General features: G+C 45.9%; 1 protein-coding gene across 21 annotated transcripts in view; it reads left to right on the top strand.

Moving 5' to 3' along the window:
- The first annotated feature begins 58 nt into the window (after positions 1–58).
- Nsd1 (nuclear receptor binding SET domain protein 1) overlaps positions 59–18541 on the top strand; it is a 114444-nt gene continuing 95961 nt past the window's right edge. For 2 of the 21 annotated variants that reach the window (XM_006253627.5, XM_039095625.2), the window contains exons 1-2: positions 1960–2246; positions 3384–4327. In XM_006253627.5, the coding sequence (XP_006253689.1) occupies positions 3401–4327 (927 nt within the window). In that variant the 5' untranslated portion in view covers positions 1960–2246; positions 3384–3400. Of the gene's footprint in view, positions 205–719; positions 868–1060; positions 1396–1438; positions 1639–1801; positions 1883–1952; positions 2528–2573; positions 2795–3383; positions 4328–14917; positions 15054–18541 lie in introns of those variants that run through there. The other 19 variants (XM_039095620.2, XM_063276340.1, XM_039095619.2 and 16 more) reach the window with 19 other exon arrangements.

The raw sequence follows: 18541 nt of genomic DNA, 5'->3' as shown, positions 1-18541 counted from the left end.
TGGGACAATAACTGTGCACTTTTACTAAGCCTCTGGAGGAATGGTGGTCACGTGGCCATCGAGGGCGGCGCCCTCAGCTTCAAAATGAACTCCAAAATCACCGAAGGCTTTCTGGAAGAGGCGGAAATTCTTGGGCGGTCCAATATGGCTTTCTCTCAACAACAAGGATGCGCCTAACGCTCTAGGGACCAAGTAATGCCTGAGGTGAGCTTCTTGCCGTGAAGCAAACCCAGGAGGCAGCAGGGTCGGGGAAGGAAGAAGAGCCTCAGGGGACTGGAGTTGCGGGACCAGGCCTGGCTTGGGTTCCCTGACCTGTCCTTCCACTGTCTTTCAGGAATGGACGCGCCACAGCCCTAGTAGGTCAGGGCGGCGGGGCCCTGGTGCCGAGTGCACGCTCTGAGGGCCTGTCATGCTAACGCGGAGCGATCCTAGGCCGGGGGTTTGTGCCTTTCATGCTTGGCCAGACCGTCCAGCCTGTAGGCTGTCCCCGTGCAGTCCCGCAGGGGTCCCGAGGCCCGGGCCTCAGGGGCGAAGCGCGCTCGAGAGGGCCATCTGCCTGGGTGTGGAGAACTGCAGCGTCCGCTGTGCGAGGCGCTGCCCCTCCCGGCCCCTAGCCCCGCGCGTCCGCACCTCTCCAAGCCCGCCAGCGCCCGCAGCCCGGGCCGCCGTGCCAGGCCTAGACCCAGACCCACACTAGGCGCGGGAGGCGGTGCAGGGATTAGTGGACCCCTCCCCCAGAGCTCCCCTCGCCCCGCCCGGGGCAGCGAAGACCCCTGGGCCCGAGGGTGACGAAGGAGCTTCGTCCCCGCGGTGTCTGGACCAGGGGCTCGGCCTCACTGGGCGGGGGCTGCACAGCGGCAGGCCGAGGTGCGGGCGCGCTGTTAGGCTGCATCCCGGCCGGGGTGCGGGGCGTGGGCTCAGTGCTGCGGGGTCTCTCGGCCTCATCCCTGTGCCGAGGCCACCGTCCTGCGGCCAGTGCCCCGGGCGGGTAACCCGACCCAGCACCCCTGAGCCGCTCACCCCGCACGGCCCGGCATAGGGAGGGAGAGGAAAGAGGGAAGGGGGAAGGGAAGGGGTGGTGGGTGAGGGGCTGTGGGGACCGCAGGGCCGAGTCCCCGGCCCGCCCGCGCTGCTCTAGGGCGGTTGTCCTAGGTTCCCGGGAGGAGCCAGTCCCCTGCCTCGCGGGCGTCGAGCCTCCAGTTGAAGGGAGCCCCAGGGCTGTACAGGCTTGGCTCTGGGAGGCAGACCCGAGCTGCTGCCTCCATTTTGTTTCCTGTTCAGCTTGGTCTGTCGTGGTGGTGGTGTGGGTTTGGGGTGCGGCTGGGCAAGGGGGTTCACCTGCGGCCACGTCTGCTCGGGGCCTGGGGCCTCGAAGACCCTATCCCAAGCCCCCAGGTGAGCCCTACAGCGAGAAGGGGGGTTGCCTTGGCCTCGGGTCGAAACCAGCGGGGCTGAGGGCAGGTGCCCAGTGGATGGGGAGCCCGGGCTGTAACCTAAGATGGAGGCCGGGGCTGACGCGGGCCTGAGCGAGGCCGGCAGGCCAGGCCTCAGCCAGACCAGGTGTCTCCGGGGTTGGGGTTCAGGATGAGTAGGGTGCGGTTAGCTGTGTGCAACCAGGGGCTGGCGCAGCGCCCCGAGGTAGGTGAAGGGATCTCAATGCCACCCACGACGCCCGCAGGCCCCGACGCTCCCGGGAGGCGCGCGAGGCCCCCGGGGAGCCTGCCTCAGGCCCCGCCCGGGCAGCCGAGCCAGCCCGTAGGCCCGGGCCCTGAGCGGGCGCACAGGGGGAGGGGAGGGGGCGGCAGTAGCAGCTCCGCCGATTGGGCCGCCCGCTCGCTCGCTCGCCCGCGAGCCCGACTTCACCCGCCCTGAACCCCGAAGAGTGAGGCGCGGGAGCGCGCGCGCGGGGAGGGGTGGGGGAAGGGGGGAGGTGGGCGGCGGCGCGCACGCGCGCACCCGGGGGCCTCGGTCGCACGCGGGCTGGTGCGAGGCGCTCTCCTTAGCACGCGCCGCCGCGGGGGCGCGCGCGGTGGGGGTGTGAGGAGGAGGAGGAGGAGGCGGTGGCGGCGTCGGAGGAATAGGCCGGGGCAGGTCGCGTTCGCTGCCTTCCTGCCTGAAGAGAGACGAGGGGGGAGGGGGGTGCGGCGAGCGGCTCCCTCTCTCCGTCCTCCGCTCCGCTCGCGCCCCCAGTGTAATGAGGGTCACCCCCTCCCCCCCAGCTGGCCCGGGAGGGGGCGCGGGGCACGGTAACTAGTGCGCAGGGGTGGGCGACGGGCGGGAGGGGGAAGGAGGAGACAGCGGGGCCGGGAAGATGGTGGTGGCCGTGAGGTGAGGGACGCGGTGGAGGGCCGGTGGCCGAGCAGGGTTGGTGGCCCGCGGCGGTGCAGCCGCGGCGCCCTCCCCCTCCTCCATCACTACCAGCGGGCCTTAGGCCTAGCTGGCCGGGCTGCGGCGAACTTCCTCCCAACGCGGCCCGTGCATCGCCGGCCGTGCCCCCGCGCGCACCACGGCCTCTGCTTCCCCTCAGGTAGCTGGCTGGGGGGCGCGGGGGCGGCTGCCCTCCCGCAGCAAACTTTGCTTTGCTGCTGAGTGTTGACGAGTGCCAACAGCGCTGCCGGGAGGTGCTGCCGCGGCTGTGGGAAGGAGCGCGGCCCGGACAGGCGGCGTCGGCGACGGCAGCAGCCATGTTTGTCAAGCTGTAGCAGCTGCTGCTACCCTGACTCGGCTATGCCGACCGCCTCGGTTTCTCTCCCGGCCGTGTCCCGGTGTCTTGGTCCTTGTAGCTGCGAACTCAGTAGGTTTGCAGCCAGGAAGGCGAGCTTCGGGGTACACCCGCCTCGGCCAACTCGCTTGAGGCCTGCGCACGGTAGCTGCAAAGGCTCCGGCGCCGGCTGGGCGCGGGGTGCAGCGCTATTGTGACCGCTGCGCCCAGCTTGCGGAGGAGGAGGAGGAGGAGAAGAAGGAGGAGGGGATACCTTTTTTGTGCAGCGTCCAGAAGCTGCCCCCGAAACCAGCAGCCCCCTTCTCTTTCAAGAGATTTGGCTGTCGGACATAGGGCGTGGGGAGGAGAGGAGGATTCCCTCCCGATTGAGATCTGGGAATTTTGACTGCCAGGGTTTTAATTTTAGTTCAGCCCCAGTGTCCACCAGCCTGCAGTGCAGGGAAAAAGAACGGGTAGTTTCCATGTGGCAGGATTTACCCAGCTCCGGGAAGATGTAGTTCTGAGGCCATTTTCCTGTCGTCAGCCTGGAGAACTTTTCCCGTCCTTGGAAGTGCAGCAGAAAGGCCACTAGGCCTTCAGAAGTGGCTGCCATTTTGGAAAGAAGAGTCAGATTCAGATGGTTTGTTAACTCTGATTAATTGCCGTGTCTTTTGGATTCCAGGTTGATGCGGGCACAGTATGGATCAGTCTTGTGAATTATCTAGAAGAAATTGTCTGCTGTCCTTTTCTAATTCAGTGAATTTAGATGCCCCCGAAGACAAGGACAGCCCTTTCGGTAATGGTCAATCCAATTTTTCTGAGCCACTTAATGGGTGTACTATGCAGTTACCGACTGCCAGTGGAACATCCCAAAATGCTTATGGACAAGATTCTCCATCTTGTTACATTCCACTGCGGAGACTACAGGATTTGGCCTCCATGATCAATGTAGAGTATTTAAGTGGGTCTGCTGATGGATCAGAATCCTTTCAAGACCCTGCAAAAAGTGATTCAAGAGCTCAGTCGCCAATTGTTTGCACTTCCTTGAGTCCTGGTGGCCCAACAGCACTTGCTATGAACCAGGAGCCCACTTGTAATAACCCCCCCGAACTTCAGTTAAGCGTAACAAAGACGACCAAGAATGGCTTTCTGCACTTTGACAATTTTACTTGTGTGGACGATGCAGATGTAGATTCTGAAATGGACCCAGAACAGCCAGTCACAGAGGATGAGAGTATAGAGGAGATCTTTGAGGAAACTCAGACCAATGCCTCCTGCAATTATGAGCCTAAATCAGAAAATGGTGTAGAGATGGCCATGGGAAGTGAACAAGACAGCATGCCAGAGAGTAGACATGGTGCAGTGGAACAGCCATTCGTGCCATTAGCTCCTCAAACTGAAAAACAGAAAAATAAACAAAGAAGTGAAGTGGACGGAAGCAATGAAAAGACAGCCCTCCTCCCAGCCCCCAACTCACTAGGAGACACAAACGTTACCATAGAAGAGCAATTTAACTCAATAAATTTATCTTTTCAGGATGATCCCGACTCCAGTACCAGTACATTAGGAAACATGCTAGAATTACCTGGGACTTCATCACCATCTACTTCACAGGAATTGCCATTTGTAAGCAGTCTTTGGTACAACTTAAATATATACTTGAATGTATATACACAGGCCACGGACAGGGAAACTTTAATTTGTCTTTGGTTCCAGTTCATAGCTGGAAGCTAACATGAGCTTTTCTAGGGAAATTGTACTTTGATTTTTTTTTTTAAACCATATCTCTTTTCCGTGAGTTCGGTCCTTCGTAGCTTATCCCAAATTGCTTCACTGAGGATTGGCTAAAAGTGAATGCTCTAAGGGCATTTGACTAAGGTCAGGTTTACATTTTCAAGGTACAGGTAGGTATACATTTGATTCGCTTCAAACAAAACAGCAACAGCAGAACTAAATGACTTTGTCTGCTGATGCCTTTGTGCCGGGAACCAGTGTGTGGTTTGGAGTCCTTTTCTGTGTTAATCATGGGCCAAACTTGCTATAAGTTGAAGTGCATTTGGGGCGTATATTGAACTTGGCTCAGATGGGAAACTTTTCTGGCCAGCGCTCAAAATTTAAAGGAGGTTAATTTCTTCTGAACTACTCGTGAAGTTACGGTGGTCTACCTCTTTGATGACTGCGTCCACCAGGCTTGATAAGCTTTTCTAGTTCTCAGGTTTGAAGTGTGTCTGTAGATACGTGTTGTGTACAGGCAGGCGCAGATAGAAACGGAGGAAGAAACAAGTCCCTCAGTGTTCTGTACTATTGCTGGAGGTGGTCGTTCTTGCCGTCCTACTTTTTAGAACTTGGCATTTCTTGACTAGCTAATGACCAGTTGACCTCTTTAGCCCCAGATTCATCTCTTTTAAAATTAAAAGTGCTTGATTTCTGAAAGGCCACTCTTAGCTTTACATATTTGGTTCTGATTTTCTTTCGATTCTGACACGACATTGTCATGGTTACTGTTAATGTCACCAAAGAAGATTGTATTTTTGTTTAGAGTCAACAGATGCTGGGAAATATAAGATTTTATAAGACATTTTTATAGTATAGAGGCGATTGTCTTGAGGGCATTGACATTTTATTTTACTTTATACTTCTGTCAATCTCTAAAGTTGCAGAGAAAGAATGGGTGTGTCACCTTTGTTTCTGTTGATTGATGATCAGATAAGTTTTCTTAGCTTGACAGTTAGAGATTTTTAAAAATTGCTGTGGTGGATATCTCAAATTTGTGTTGTATTGTTTGGATGTATATTAGAATTTGTAGTTTATTTTGAAAATCTACCGGCAGCTTATAACTTTCTTGGATTCATGTTGATATTTATTGTACATGGGTGGTTTTGTCTTTGCTTTCACATATGCATTGGATATGAGGGCAGAGCTGGATTTGGTAGAAGCATGCAGTAGAAATGTAAGGCTGTGTGGTTCTCATCAGGTGTGTGTAGTCCGGTATTGGTCCCGTGACTGCTGCAGAGCTGAGCACAGGGGCTCATGCCTATAGTTGGAGTTCTGAGTTCTAAGTAACTCAGTCTACAGTGTGAGACTTTGTCTCAAAAAGCCACCCTCCCACCAAAAAGAAAAAGAAAAAATTAATCTTTTGAATATACTCTGCATCTAACATGGTAGTAAATAAGCTTATATAAATGTATAAATGTAGAAGGTTTTATTTACTTTTTTCTTTCTAGTATAAACCTGCATACATTGTATATATTAGGTGACATCTTGAGAAAATATTAGACCTCAAAGTTTGAACAGGTGGTGACCTTATTAATTATTTAGTCTGTACTGTCTCATTGGCTGGGTCTTTATAGCCTTGTGGTAAAGAGATGGAATAGAAGAGAAAGGTCAGAGCCAGTCAGCTATGGTGGCTTATGCCTATTTCTTTTTCTTTTTCTTTTTTTTTCGGAGCTGGGGACTGAACCCAGGGCCTTGTGCTTGCTAGGCAAGCGCTCTACCACTGAGCTAAATCCCCAACCCCTCATGCCTATTTCTTAGCAGTCAAGAAACCGAGACAGAAAGGGTTGTTTTGAGGTTGAGGCCAACCTGAGTGTTCAAAGCAAACAATAAAAGGTGTGGATTTTTAAGGTACTTAAGAACTAAGAACGTTTCAGTCAGAATTGAGCACTACTGGTGTCCTGCTGTGTGGGCCCTGGGGATTAAACTAAGGCCATCAGACTTGGTGGCAAGTTCCTTTATCTTCTGTGTATCATCTTACCGTCTTACACAGACATCTTGTGTGTGTTTGTTTGATTAGTTTTTTTTTTTTTGAGAAAGTTTTTCTGTGTAGCCCTGGCTGTTCTGGAACTCTGTAGACCATGCTGGTCTTGAACTCAAATAGATTTCACCAGCCTGTACCTGCGTGCTGAGATTAAAGGTGTGGGTCACTATTGCCTAGCTCCTATGTATATGTCTTTAAAACAGTTGTCATATAATTCTTGAACTTTCTAGTAGAGAATGACCTTGAACTTATGATCCTCCTACTTCCCACTTCTTAAAAGGATGTGTTTTTCTTGTTGCATAGCCTACACTGACCTCAAACTCAAATCCTCCTGTTGGCATGACAGTCATGTGCCATACTGTTTGCTCATCTACCTGCATTGCTGGCGACTACTGCACTGTGTAAAAACTGTCTCTAGATGACTGTGAAACTTTTTTAAAAAGATTAGTTTATTTATTTAATATATATGGGTACATGTCATTGTCTTCAGACACACCTGAAGAGGGCATCAGATCCCATTACAGATGGTTGTGAGCCACCATGTGGTTCCTGGGATTTGAACTCAGGACCTCTGGAAGAGCAGCCAGGGCTCTTAACCCCTGAGCCATCTCTCCAGCCTGACTTTGAGACTTTTAATTAAGAATTTCTAATTGCAAACTGAGCTTTTCACTGTATGTCATGGTCACCTAGAGTGTAATATCAAACTGGATGTTATGGCATATGTCAGTAATCCTAGCACTTGGGAGGGTGAAGGATTTGATTTTGAAGCCAGTCTGGGCTACAGAATGAGATTAAATGCTGGTTTGTCACAGCACATTAAAGGCAGAAGCAGGTAGATCTCAAGAGTTTCAGGCCAGCCTGGTTCACATATAGAGTTCAAGGTCAGCCAGGGCTTACTCATCTTAGAAAAGATGTTCTAAGAAAGGTGTGTGTGAGCATACATGTATGTGTGCCTGTGCTGGATTGATGACTCAGCCTTTAAGAGTGCCCGCTATTCTAGAGGAACCAGGTTTGATTCCCAGCATCTGACTCAGCCTGTACCCATGGAGACCTGATGTCTCTTGTCTCCATGGTCACACAGATTCATGTACACATGCTTTCATATGTATATGTATACAAAATCAAAAATACAGCTCTTCAGACTGGAGAGATGGCTCAGCATTTAAGAGCACTGGCTGCTCTTCCAGAGGTTCAGGTATGATTCCCAGCACCTACAGAAAGGCTCATAGCCGTCTGTAACTCCAGTCTCAAGAAATCTGACTCCCTTTTCCAGCCTCCTCAAACACTGCATGCATGTGGTGCACGGATGTACATGCAGACAAAATGCTTATACAGAAAAGGGAAAAAAGTAAAAATTAAAAATTAAAATCTTGAAAAAAATTAAACAAACAATAAGATAATGGAGTGATACATGCCTGTAATCCTAAAACTGAAGGAAAAGGGTGGTGAGTTCCAGGTCGCTAGAGCGTGTGGCCTCCCCCTCCCACCCACTCTCACAAAGCAACCCCCAAACCAAAAATGCACCACCAAATCCAAAACTTATAAGCATTGGAGTTGTAGCTCAGTAGTGGTAGAGTGCTGGATTTCCACTCATAGGGCCCTGGGTGCCACATGCAATAGAAAACAGATCAAGGAGCATTGTTGTTGAACCAAGTGTGCATAAGGAAGTTAGGAGATAACTTGTGGGAGTCAGTTCCCTTACTATGTGGGTCCTGAAGACTGAACTCAAGTTTGTTTACCTGCTGAGTCATCTTGATGGTCCCATTGTGTTGTGGTGTGTATGTGTGTGTGTGTGTGTGTGTCTGTGTGTCTGTGTCCATGTATCTATGTATGTGTGTCTGTATCTGCCTGCCTGCCTGCCACAGTACTCACTTGCAGGTCAGAATAACTTGCTGGGTTTAGTTACGCCCTTGCCCTTTGTTAAGGCAGGGTCTCTTGTGTATTCTTTGTACTCCTGGCTGTCTGGCCTTGAGTTTCCAGGCAGTTGTGTCTGTGCCTCCTATCTGGCCTGAGGAGTGCTGGGATAACAAGTGCAGACCATCGCATCTGGCTTTCTGGTACTTGGGGGATGGAGCTTGTGTGGTCAGGCTTGAAAGGCTAGTAGTTTTACCCACTGAGCCATCTTAGGTTTTCTTGTCTTTTTTGATTTTGTTTTGGAGAGAGGTTAGTTGGAGACAGGGTTTATCTGTGTAGCCCAGCTGTCCTAGAACTACCTCTGTAGACCAGGCTGGCCTGGAACTCAGAAATCTGCCTGCCTCTGCCTTCTGAGTGCTGGGATTAAAGGTGTGTACCCCCGTCGTCCCACAATGTACATTCTTATAATAACTCAATAAGCCATTATTTTATTGAACTTTTTTTCTTTGGTTTGAGATAGTATCCCAAGCATGTACTCCAGGCTGACTTCAAGCCCATTGAGTAGTCAAGGATGACCTTGAACTCCTAGTGTTCCTTTCTCCACCTCCCAGGTACTGATTTAGGCCTGTGCCACCAGGCCTGCCTACTTACAGGGTTTTTTTTGAGAGTGTGTCTAAAAAAATAGCCCTGGCTGTCTGTCCTAAACTTGCTGTGTAGACCAGGCTGTTCTTACTCATACATCCACCTGTGTCTGCCTCCCAAGGGCCACTGCACTGGGCTACTTACTTTTTGTTTTTGTTTTTTCTTTTTTTTTAAATTCTTTTTTTCGGAGCTGGGGACCGAACCCAGGGCCTTGCGCTTCCTAGGCAAGCGCTCTACCACTGAGCTAAATCCCCAGCCCCACTTTTTTGTTTTTTGATTCCATAGTTTACAGGTAATTTCTATTTGTACAGACTTGTTTGGAGACCTAATAAGATGACGCATACTCATGTCCTAGTATACTGTGTCAGGATTTTATTCCTGCTGCTGCTAGATGAAATTAGAAAGGCTTTTAAAGTTTTTTTCATATTTTAGGCTGGTAAATAGTTCAGTCAGTTAAAAAGCTCCTACCTCCAAGCCTGATGACTTCCATTCCTGGGATCTACATAGTGGAAGGAGAGGACCAACACTGGAAGCTGTTCGCTGGCCTCTACACATATGCACAGAAGTAAATTTATGTTCCTGGCTGTCTTAGAACTCAATATGTAGACCAGGCTGGCCTCAGACTCACAGAGATCTTCCTGTCTGCCTCCTAAGTTTTGGGAGTAAAAGCTTGCGCCATCATGCTCAACCTTAAATGTAATTTTAAACAACTTCGCTCATTTCAATGGCCTTATCTAAAATAGCCACAGTGTTCTTCCTCAGCAGTCTCCCAGGGTGGAAGGTGGCTGGCTATGAACTCCATATCTTCTTCTGTCCTCTTCCCCAGGGTTGGAATTAAGCATGTTCCATACCGAGTTTATGCAGGTAACAGAATAGAACATAGGCCTCTACATCCTAGGCAAGTATCAACACCTGAGCTGTATCCCAGCCCTCCAGTACAGTAAAGATATGCTGGAAGGCTAAGTGTAGTGACAAATGCCAGCCAGGGCTGTGACATAAGACCCCTTTCCAAAAGGGGGGGGGGTGTTAGAAGAATATATTTTGGAGGATGATCTATTTTAATAGATTAAAATTACATCCCTTACCATGCCAGGAACAGTCAGGAAGTAGTCGCTCTCTGAGTTACGAGGGTGTTTTCTTATGTCATCTCTGATTTCTTTGCGCGCTATAATTGGAGCTGTTACTGCTCTCTGCTATAAGTGGACATTAGTGTCACACTAATTCTCAAGCATTGTATACCCAAAGCATTTTTCTATTGTTTTGTTTTTAACATCTTTAGGATTTTATTTGTAGGCAGGGAACGGCATCACGTGCTTTCCATCCTAGCACATAGAGAAGCACAGACTTGGCCCAGTGTAAGTTCAGGCCAGCCAGGACCACATAATGAGATCATGTTTAAACACCGATGAAAGGCCATCTATACCTCTATACAAAATATTAAAGACCTGTGTTCTGTGGGATATGTGTGCACGGTCAGTGTTGAGAGACCGGAGCAGAAAGATGGAATATACAATATCTTATTTCAAAATCCAAAACCAAAGCTGAGCACACGGTAGCCTCAGCTTGTAGTCCTGCTATCCAGGAAATGTGGGCAGGTGGGGTTATAGGACAGCCAGTGTCAAAGTGGGAATCTGTTTCAAGGTTCCTCTCTATTAAAAAATGATTTCTTATCTGTACAAGAGATTGGACCCAGGGCTTTGTTCAACAGGGAAACCCTCTGTACTCCTAGCTGTATACATGTTTGTTTGTTTGTTTTATAATTATTTGATATAGATAATTACTTTTATGCCATGATCTATAAAGTATTGAGAACAGTTAAAGGGTAATAGAATTCTGTGCTTAAAGTGGTTTTTTTTTTTTTTTTTTTGGTTCTTTTTTTTGGAGCTGGGGACCGAACCCAGGGCCTTGAGCTTCCTAGGCAAGCGCTCTACCACTGAGCTAAATCCCCAACCCCCCTAAAGTGGTTTTTGTTTAAAAGAACCTAGGGCTGTGTAGTTCAAGCTGACCTTAAACTAAAGATCCTTCTGACTGACTGTGCTGAGTGGATTACAGCTATGTCCTATCATAACTGGTTTGAAGTGGTTTTGAAACAGCTTTAAGGGTAGAAATGCTATTATACAAACAGATAAAATTAAGCTTCTGATACAGGTTTTTGGTAGAGGTAATATTAGAGTCTTTGTTCTTTAGATAGGCAGGCCTGTCTAACTCCTCCAGGCTTGGCCTCTCAAACACTAGGACTGTAGGGACAAGTCTCTGTACCCACCTGTAAGTGAGGTCTTGATAGCCACTGTATCAGTTTTATTGTTATCCATTATTATCTAAGGATAAATGGACAGAATTATCAGGACAAAGGTAATTTTTTATAGATCTCGATAGGCCTGCCTCTGCTTTGATTTCCATAAAGAATTGTGACAATTCAGGGGCTGGATAGGTGGCTCAGTGGTTAGGAGCTATTGCTGCTCTTGTAGAGCTTGAGTTTGATTCCTAAGCTCATACGTCGGCAGCAGCTAACAGCCACGTGTAACCCTGCTCCAGGGGAGCTGATGTCGTCATTTAGTCTCTGGGTACCTGTGCACATGTTGCATACACACACACACATACAGATAAATTTAAGTTTTTTTGCTACATATACTTCTTGAGAAAAAATTTTTAATGTTTTTGTGTGTATATATAGCTACTAGAGTGCATATGTAAAAGGTAGGGGACACTATGGAGCAAGTTTTCTCCTTTTTTGTGTGTGTTCCAGGGATTTTCCTTAAATAGGTTTAACAGTGAGCCATTTAACCATTGGACCGTCTTGCTAGCTCTCAAACTTAGTATTTGAATAAACATGTAGTGAAAAAATTTTAAAGTTTACAGTAAAATTGCTGTGCTGTGCTGTGCCGGTTAGTTAACATCTCTAGTTATGTCTTTTCCCCACTAAATAGTACAAAATAGCAGATTATGTACACTTTAAGATTCTTTGTTCCCGGGGCTGGGGATTTAGCTCAGTGGTAGAGCGCTTACCTAGGAAGCGCAAGGCCCTGGGTTCGGTTCCCAGCTCCGAAAAAAAGAACCAAAAAAAAAAAAGATTCTTTGTTCCCTTAATACATTGTCTGTGTTCCAGCCCTTTCATTTTTTTTACTTTGCTTTCCCTGTGTTGCTCAGACTGGCTTAGAACTCACCTCCTGTCTCAGCCTCCCAAGTAAATGTTGGAATCTTAGGCATGTACTACTGGGCCTGCTTAGATTTATAATTTAGAAAAGTAAACCCATCTGCAGTAGGGAGAGTGCTTGCCTAGCATGCATAGTGTTGTGAGTTTAACCCCTGGTATTCTGTATAAACAGAAGATGCACAGCATTAATCATACCACTTTGTGGGGCAAAAGAAGGAGGGTCTCTTATGAGTTCTAGGCCAGCTAGAGCTGTATAATGGAGATCTGTCTCAACAATAAATTAAAAAAAAATTTAGTAGGCTGACGACTAAGCTGTTTAGGGGAAGTCATAGGCAAGGTATCATTGTCTGAAAGTTATCTGACTTAAGTCATCAGTGTGTAACTTGTACAGATTTGTTATCCTGCTGAGTTTTGTTTGGATAATTGTTTAAGGAGTTTAATTTTCTGTAATTATTTTAAATGATGCCTAAAAAGAAAATTTGAATACTGTATATAAAAGTCATGCCAGGCACTGGTGGCACACGCCTTCAATTCCAGCACTCAGGAGACAGGTAGAGAGATTTCTGTGAGTTTGAGGCTAGTCTGGTCTACAGAGTGAGTTCCAGGACAGCCAGGGCTACCCAGAAACTCAAAAACACTAAAAGAATAAACATAAAAATAAAAGTAAATGCATAATCAGAAGAAGAGCAGTTAATACTGTTTTGACTACAGTCTGGCATGTAACATAAGCCACTTGGAAGTGCTACTTTGTGTAGCTAATGTATTATGATTATGATTATGATTATGATTATTATTATTATTATTTTGGTGTTCTAGACAGGCTTTCTCTATCCTTGGCTGTGTTGGAACTCACTCTGTAGACCATGCTGGCCTCGAACTCAGATTAACCTGCTGCTTCTGGAGTGCTGTGGTTCAAGGCATGTGTCATTACTGCCTGGCTTAAAGTATTAAAGGTCAACATTTTTATAAAATTTTTAATCATGGCAAATGATTTCTGCTTGTATTTTATTACAAAGTATATTTGTAAGATGAACATGACAATACTCTACTTTCATTTTAGTGACTTTTAAGTGCAGTATTTGAAATAAAAAGATTCATTGAAGGGATTCACTAGATTATTAATTTTAACAACGATATATCCAATATGCAGTATAATTTACCAGAAATGTAAAAATGGCTTTTGTCATTTTACTTTCCCTGATAGTGCAGTTAAAATCGAGAAAGACCCAAAAGTCTACCTGTTTTGAGGTGCTTGTAACAACTTTGTGTTTATAGTCTTGTGGCGATGTAAGGATAAGTTTTTCTTTTCTTTTAAGACAGGATCTTGCTATGCAGAGTAGTCTGTCCTTTAACTTGCCATGATTTCAGCTTTTTTTTGATCTCCTCTGTTTATGTTGGGAGTCTTAGTAACCACTGACTGTTCTTTTCTCACGATGCTTTTGAAACTGTGTCATTCCTAGTGGTTCCTCCCCAGTGCATTAAGACTTCAGAGGCTTTGTAACTGTGTTAAAGATTTCCATTTACATTGTATGCTATTTTACTTCTGACAGTAATTTAAAGTTACTTTATATTTTAAAGAGCAAAGTGTAAGATAAACATTTTCATATGGGAGCAGGAGAGGTGGCTCAGTGAATAAGAGCTTATTCCTCCAAAACTGGGGTTCAACTCCCAGCACCCACATGGAGTTTTACAATTGTTTGTAACTCTAGTTCCAGAGATCTGATGACTTCTTTTGGTTTCCATGGGCATCAGGCATGCTTATGGTACACAAACATGCATGTAAAACACTCATATATATAATATTTAAAGTGATGTTTTTCACACACATAATTTGTCTTTTTTACAGACATTATCTTCTCTGTTGCTCAGGTTAACCTTATATTTTTGATATCAGATGATCCTTCTGACTTACCCTCCTGAGGAGCTGAAACTAAGAATTGTATCATTTGGCTGATATATGCACATACAATTGAAAAACAGAACAAGCCCAACCTTGGTAGTTCTGCTGTCTATATCTTACTGTAGTTTATGTTTGATATGTGGGCCACTATAATGTATCTACATGAAGAGCTGCCAGTTAGGTGTGGTGGTGCATACCAGTAATTCCAGCAGTTGGGTCAAACCAGGAGCTCACAATACCCTTATTTATACTGGAAATTGGAGGCCAGCTTGGGCTACATAAGACCCTGTCTCAAGAATAAGGGGGAGCCAGCAAGATGACTGCCCAGGAAAATGCACTTGCCGCCAAGCCTGATACCTAGTTTTGGAGTCCCTGAAGAGGCAGAAAACCGATTTCCACAACTGTTTGTGCTCATACACAAGCTGTGTGCCACACACACACAGACACACAATATAAATACACAAGAGTTCCCTCATCCTTTGTATAAACACTTTTTTTATTTCATGCATATGAATGTTTACCTGATAGATATGTTACCACATGTGTGCAGAGGCTAGAAGAGAGGTTTAGATTTTCTCTGGAACTAGAATTGCAGGCCAATGTGAGTAGTCAGCGTGGGTGCTGGGAACTGAACCTGGGTTCTCTGGGAGAACATTGGGTGCTCTCAAACGTTGAGCCATCTTCTCAGTCCCAAACTGCTTCATTTTTATGTTTTCAGATCATTGTTCGGATGAACTACAGCTAATAATTAGTCATTGTTAATGAACATTGAGTTTGTTTTTGGTATTTTGCTAATGTACCTAAGTTCTGTAATAATTGGTCTTGTATGTATACCATTGTATGATAAAACATGTATGTATGCTAAGGATAACATATTCTGAGTATTACAACACAAGCCTGTAATTGTAGCCCTCAGGAGGCTGAAGCAGGAGGATTGAGAATTTGAAGATAGCCTCGACTTCGTAGTGAGACCTTGTCTCAGAAACCAAGCCAGCAGCATATGGCTGGAGGACCTTGAGTTTGAGACTAGTCCATGCTTCATATGGTGAGTTCCAGGGCACCTTGGGTTATCCCAGGAGACCTTATGCCAAAAACTAACCAAAGAGCTAGAGAGATGGCTAAGGCGTTAAAGTGTGTACTGCTCTATATCAGATAGCTCTCATCTTCTGGTAACTCCAGTGTCATGAAGATCTAACCTTCTCCTCATGCATCTTATACTCATGTGCATTCTCTCTCTCACTCACTGACTCACTCATTCTCTCTTACACACACAAAACACATGCACACTTAGACATTACAAAAACTTAAAAAAAAAAACAAAACTAAAATTGTCTGACTAGGTGGCTGAGTGGGTTAAAAGACCTTGCTGCTAATTAAGCCTTATTATGTGAGTTCAGTCTCTAGATCCCACATGGTGAAAGGATGAAACATTTATATTTGCAGATTCATGCACACATAACAAGTAACAAAATATATAAATAAAATCAAATCTAGCAATAATAATAACTAGCAGAAATACTCTTTTTAAGACAATTTCTTTTTTTCTTTTTTTCAGAGCTGGGGACCGAACCTAGGGCCTTGCAGTTGCTAGGCAAGTGCTCTACCACTGAGCTAAATCCCCAACCCCTTTAAGACAATTTTTTTTAAAAAAACTTATTTTATTTATATGTTAGTACACTGTAGCCGTCTTCAGACACTTCAGAAGAGGGCATCCCATTACAGATGGTTGTGAGCCACCATGTGGTTGCTCGGATTGAACTCAGGACCTCTGGAAGAGCAGTCAGTGCTCTTAACCGCTGAGCCATCTCCAGCCCCTTAAGACAATTTTTAAATTGATTGTTCTCTCATCCAGAATGCAGTTTCCCCACCTCCTCTCCTCTACCCTTAGCCCCCATCCACTCCTTCTCTGTCCCTTCAGAAAAGGACTGTCTCCCAGGGATACCACCCAAACATGCCATTTCAAGTAGTAACAAGACTAGGCCCCTCCACTTGTATTAAGGCTGGACAAGGCAGCCCGGTAGGAGTCAAACAGTCAGCGAAAGAGTCAGCCTCTGCTCCCACTGCTTGGGGTCCCACAGGAAGACTGAGCCACACAAGTGCTCTTTTCTCCTTGAAGCACTGGCTGTTGTGGAACTCTTGGTAGACCAGGCCAGCCTCTACCTCACCATGATCCTCCTGCCTCTCCCTCTGCCTCTGCTTCCCAAGTGCTGGAATTGAAGGTATGTGCTACCATGCCTAGCAAGTACTTTTTTTTTTTTTTTTTTTTTTTTATAAAGAAATATAAAGTTTTTTGTTGTTGTTCAAGTGATACCAGTGATTAAACCCAGGACATTGACCATGCCAGGTCAGAGTTACTACTGTATACTCACACTTCAGTTGCCCTTCAAGTTAGATCATAGTGGTTGGTCACCAGACAGGTTTTTGAATTTGTAGTAAGCACTGTCATTCTAAAAGTGCTGTGTTAAGGTTAGTAGTTATGTCATGCACTGGGCAGTGCAGAAGCTTAGGTTGGGTAAGTAAATCACAGAGGCTTCTTAGAGCTGAATATTCTCTAGGCTAGGCTGGCACTGAACTTAGTGATTCTCCTGCCTCAGCCTTCTAAGTCACTAAGATGACATGTGTAAGCTATCATTTGTGGCTTATATTGGACTTTTGAACAAAATTGAAATTATTGGTATGCATATGTGTGACAGGAAAGGAGACCGTAGGACAAGCTTTGGGACTTGGTTCCCTTCTACAGAGTTCAAAGGCATGACCTCAGACTGTCGGGTCATCCTGGCAGGTGCTCTACCAGCTGAGCTGCTTTCTGGCCCTTTGGTATGTCTTGGTTTTACTTTCTAATTTCTTTTTGTTTGTATTTTGTTTTCAGTGCTTAGGATCAAATCCGGAGCCTGGAATGTGTTGATAAAACCTTGTACTTTTTTTTTTTTTTTTTTTTTTTTTTGGTTCTTTTTTTCGGAGCTGGGGACCGAACCCCGGGCCTTGCGCTTCCTAGGTAAGCGCTCTACCACTGAGCTAAATCCCCAGCCCCTAAAACCTTGTACTTTTGAGCTATATTCCTGGCCCTTGATCATACTTTTTAAACTAAGGATATAATTATAATTTAAAAAAAATTTTTTTTTTTTTTAAATTTTATCCATGTAACTGTTTTGTCGACCTGTCTGCCAGCATGAGTACTATGTACATCCCTGGTACCTGAGGAGGCCAGAAAAGGGGATTGGATACCCCCGGAGCTGTTAGCCTCTCTATGGGTGCTGGGAATTAAACTTGGGTCCTTTGTAAGAATAGCAGGTGCTCTTAACCACTGAACCATCTTTGCAGCCCCCAATTTTTTTGTATCTTGAGATGGTTGACAAGTTCTGATTTATTGTCAGTTGTAAGCTGTAGTTATTGAGGGTAAATTTATATGTATTTTTGAACTAGGATATCATGTATCTCAGGCCTATGGAGTGCTGGGATTAAGGAATGTGTACCACCGTGCCCAGTTTATGAGGACCTTGATTGAACTCAGGGCTTCAGGATGATAGGCAAAACGTTTTACTAATGATGTTATCTCTCTGAGCCCCTCCTTCCCCCTGTTTGATGTAGGGTCTATTTATTTGTTTTATTTTAAGATCGATCCTTGCTATTAACCCAGGCTAGCACCGAAATCCAAACAGTCCTCTTGCTTCAGCCTCTAGAGTGCTGGGTTTCCAAGGGCGGACCACACCGTGCCTGGTGAGACAAGATCTTGTTGAAAAAGATTTGTTTTTGTTTTATATGTATGAGTGTGTTTGCCTGCATGTTATGTATGTGTACAACATGAATGCCTAGTATTCAAAAAGGCCAGAAGAGGTTGCTGAATACCCCAGAACTGTAGTTACAGATGTTTGTGATCTGCCATGTGGGTGCTAGGAACTAAATCCAGGTCCTTTGCAAATGCAGCTGAGTCATCTTCCTGTCCCCAGAATCCTTTTTTATTTTATTTTAGTTTTAATTTTTTTGAGATAATTTCTTACCTTAGCCCAGGATGTCCTTTAACTCCTGATCCTTCTGCCTGTGCCTTCCAAAAACTGGGATTTTCAGATGTGTGCCACCGTTCCTGGCTTAGGCATTGCTGGAGAGTGAACCCAGAGCTTTGACCATACGAGACAGGGGTTATACTAACTGAGCCATAGCCTCAACCCGAGTTTTAACTTCTTAGGAACTTTGTTCTGACGTTTAGTGAACATGAGATTTTTATGAAAGTGCTGCATGTTTGAATACATATTGATTTCTGACAAAATTAGCCAGAAATTGTAGTTGGAGAACATTTATTTTTAAAGTTTGAATTCAAATTAGGTCTGTCTGTCTCTATTTTTTGAGACAGGGTTTCTCTATGTAGACCAGGCTGTCCCGGAACTCAGAAATCTGCTCTCCTCTGCCTCCCGAGTGTTGGGATTGGAGGTGTGTTCTACCATCACCCAGCCTTCAACTTAGTTTAAAAAAAAAATACCAAGCAAACATTATTTTATGTGTATGAATGTTTTGCCTGCAAGCATGTCTGTGCATTGA

Source organism: Rattus norvegicus, chromosome 17 (assembly GCF_036323735.1).
Source record: "Rattus norvegicus strain BN/NHsdMcwi chromosome 17, GRCr8, whole genome shotgun sequence".
Taxonomy (NCBI): domain Eukaryota; kingdom Metazoa; phylum Chordata; class Mammalia; order Rodentia; family Muridae; genus Rattus; species Rattus norvegicus.
This window is presented reverse-complemented; position numbering and strand designations above follow the sequence as displayed.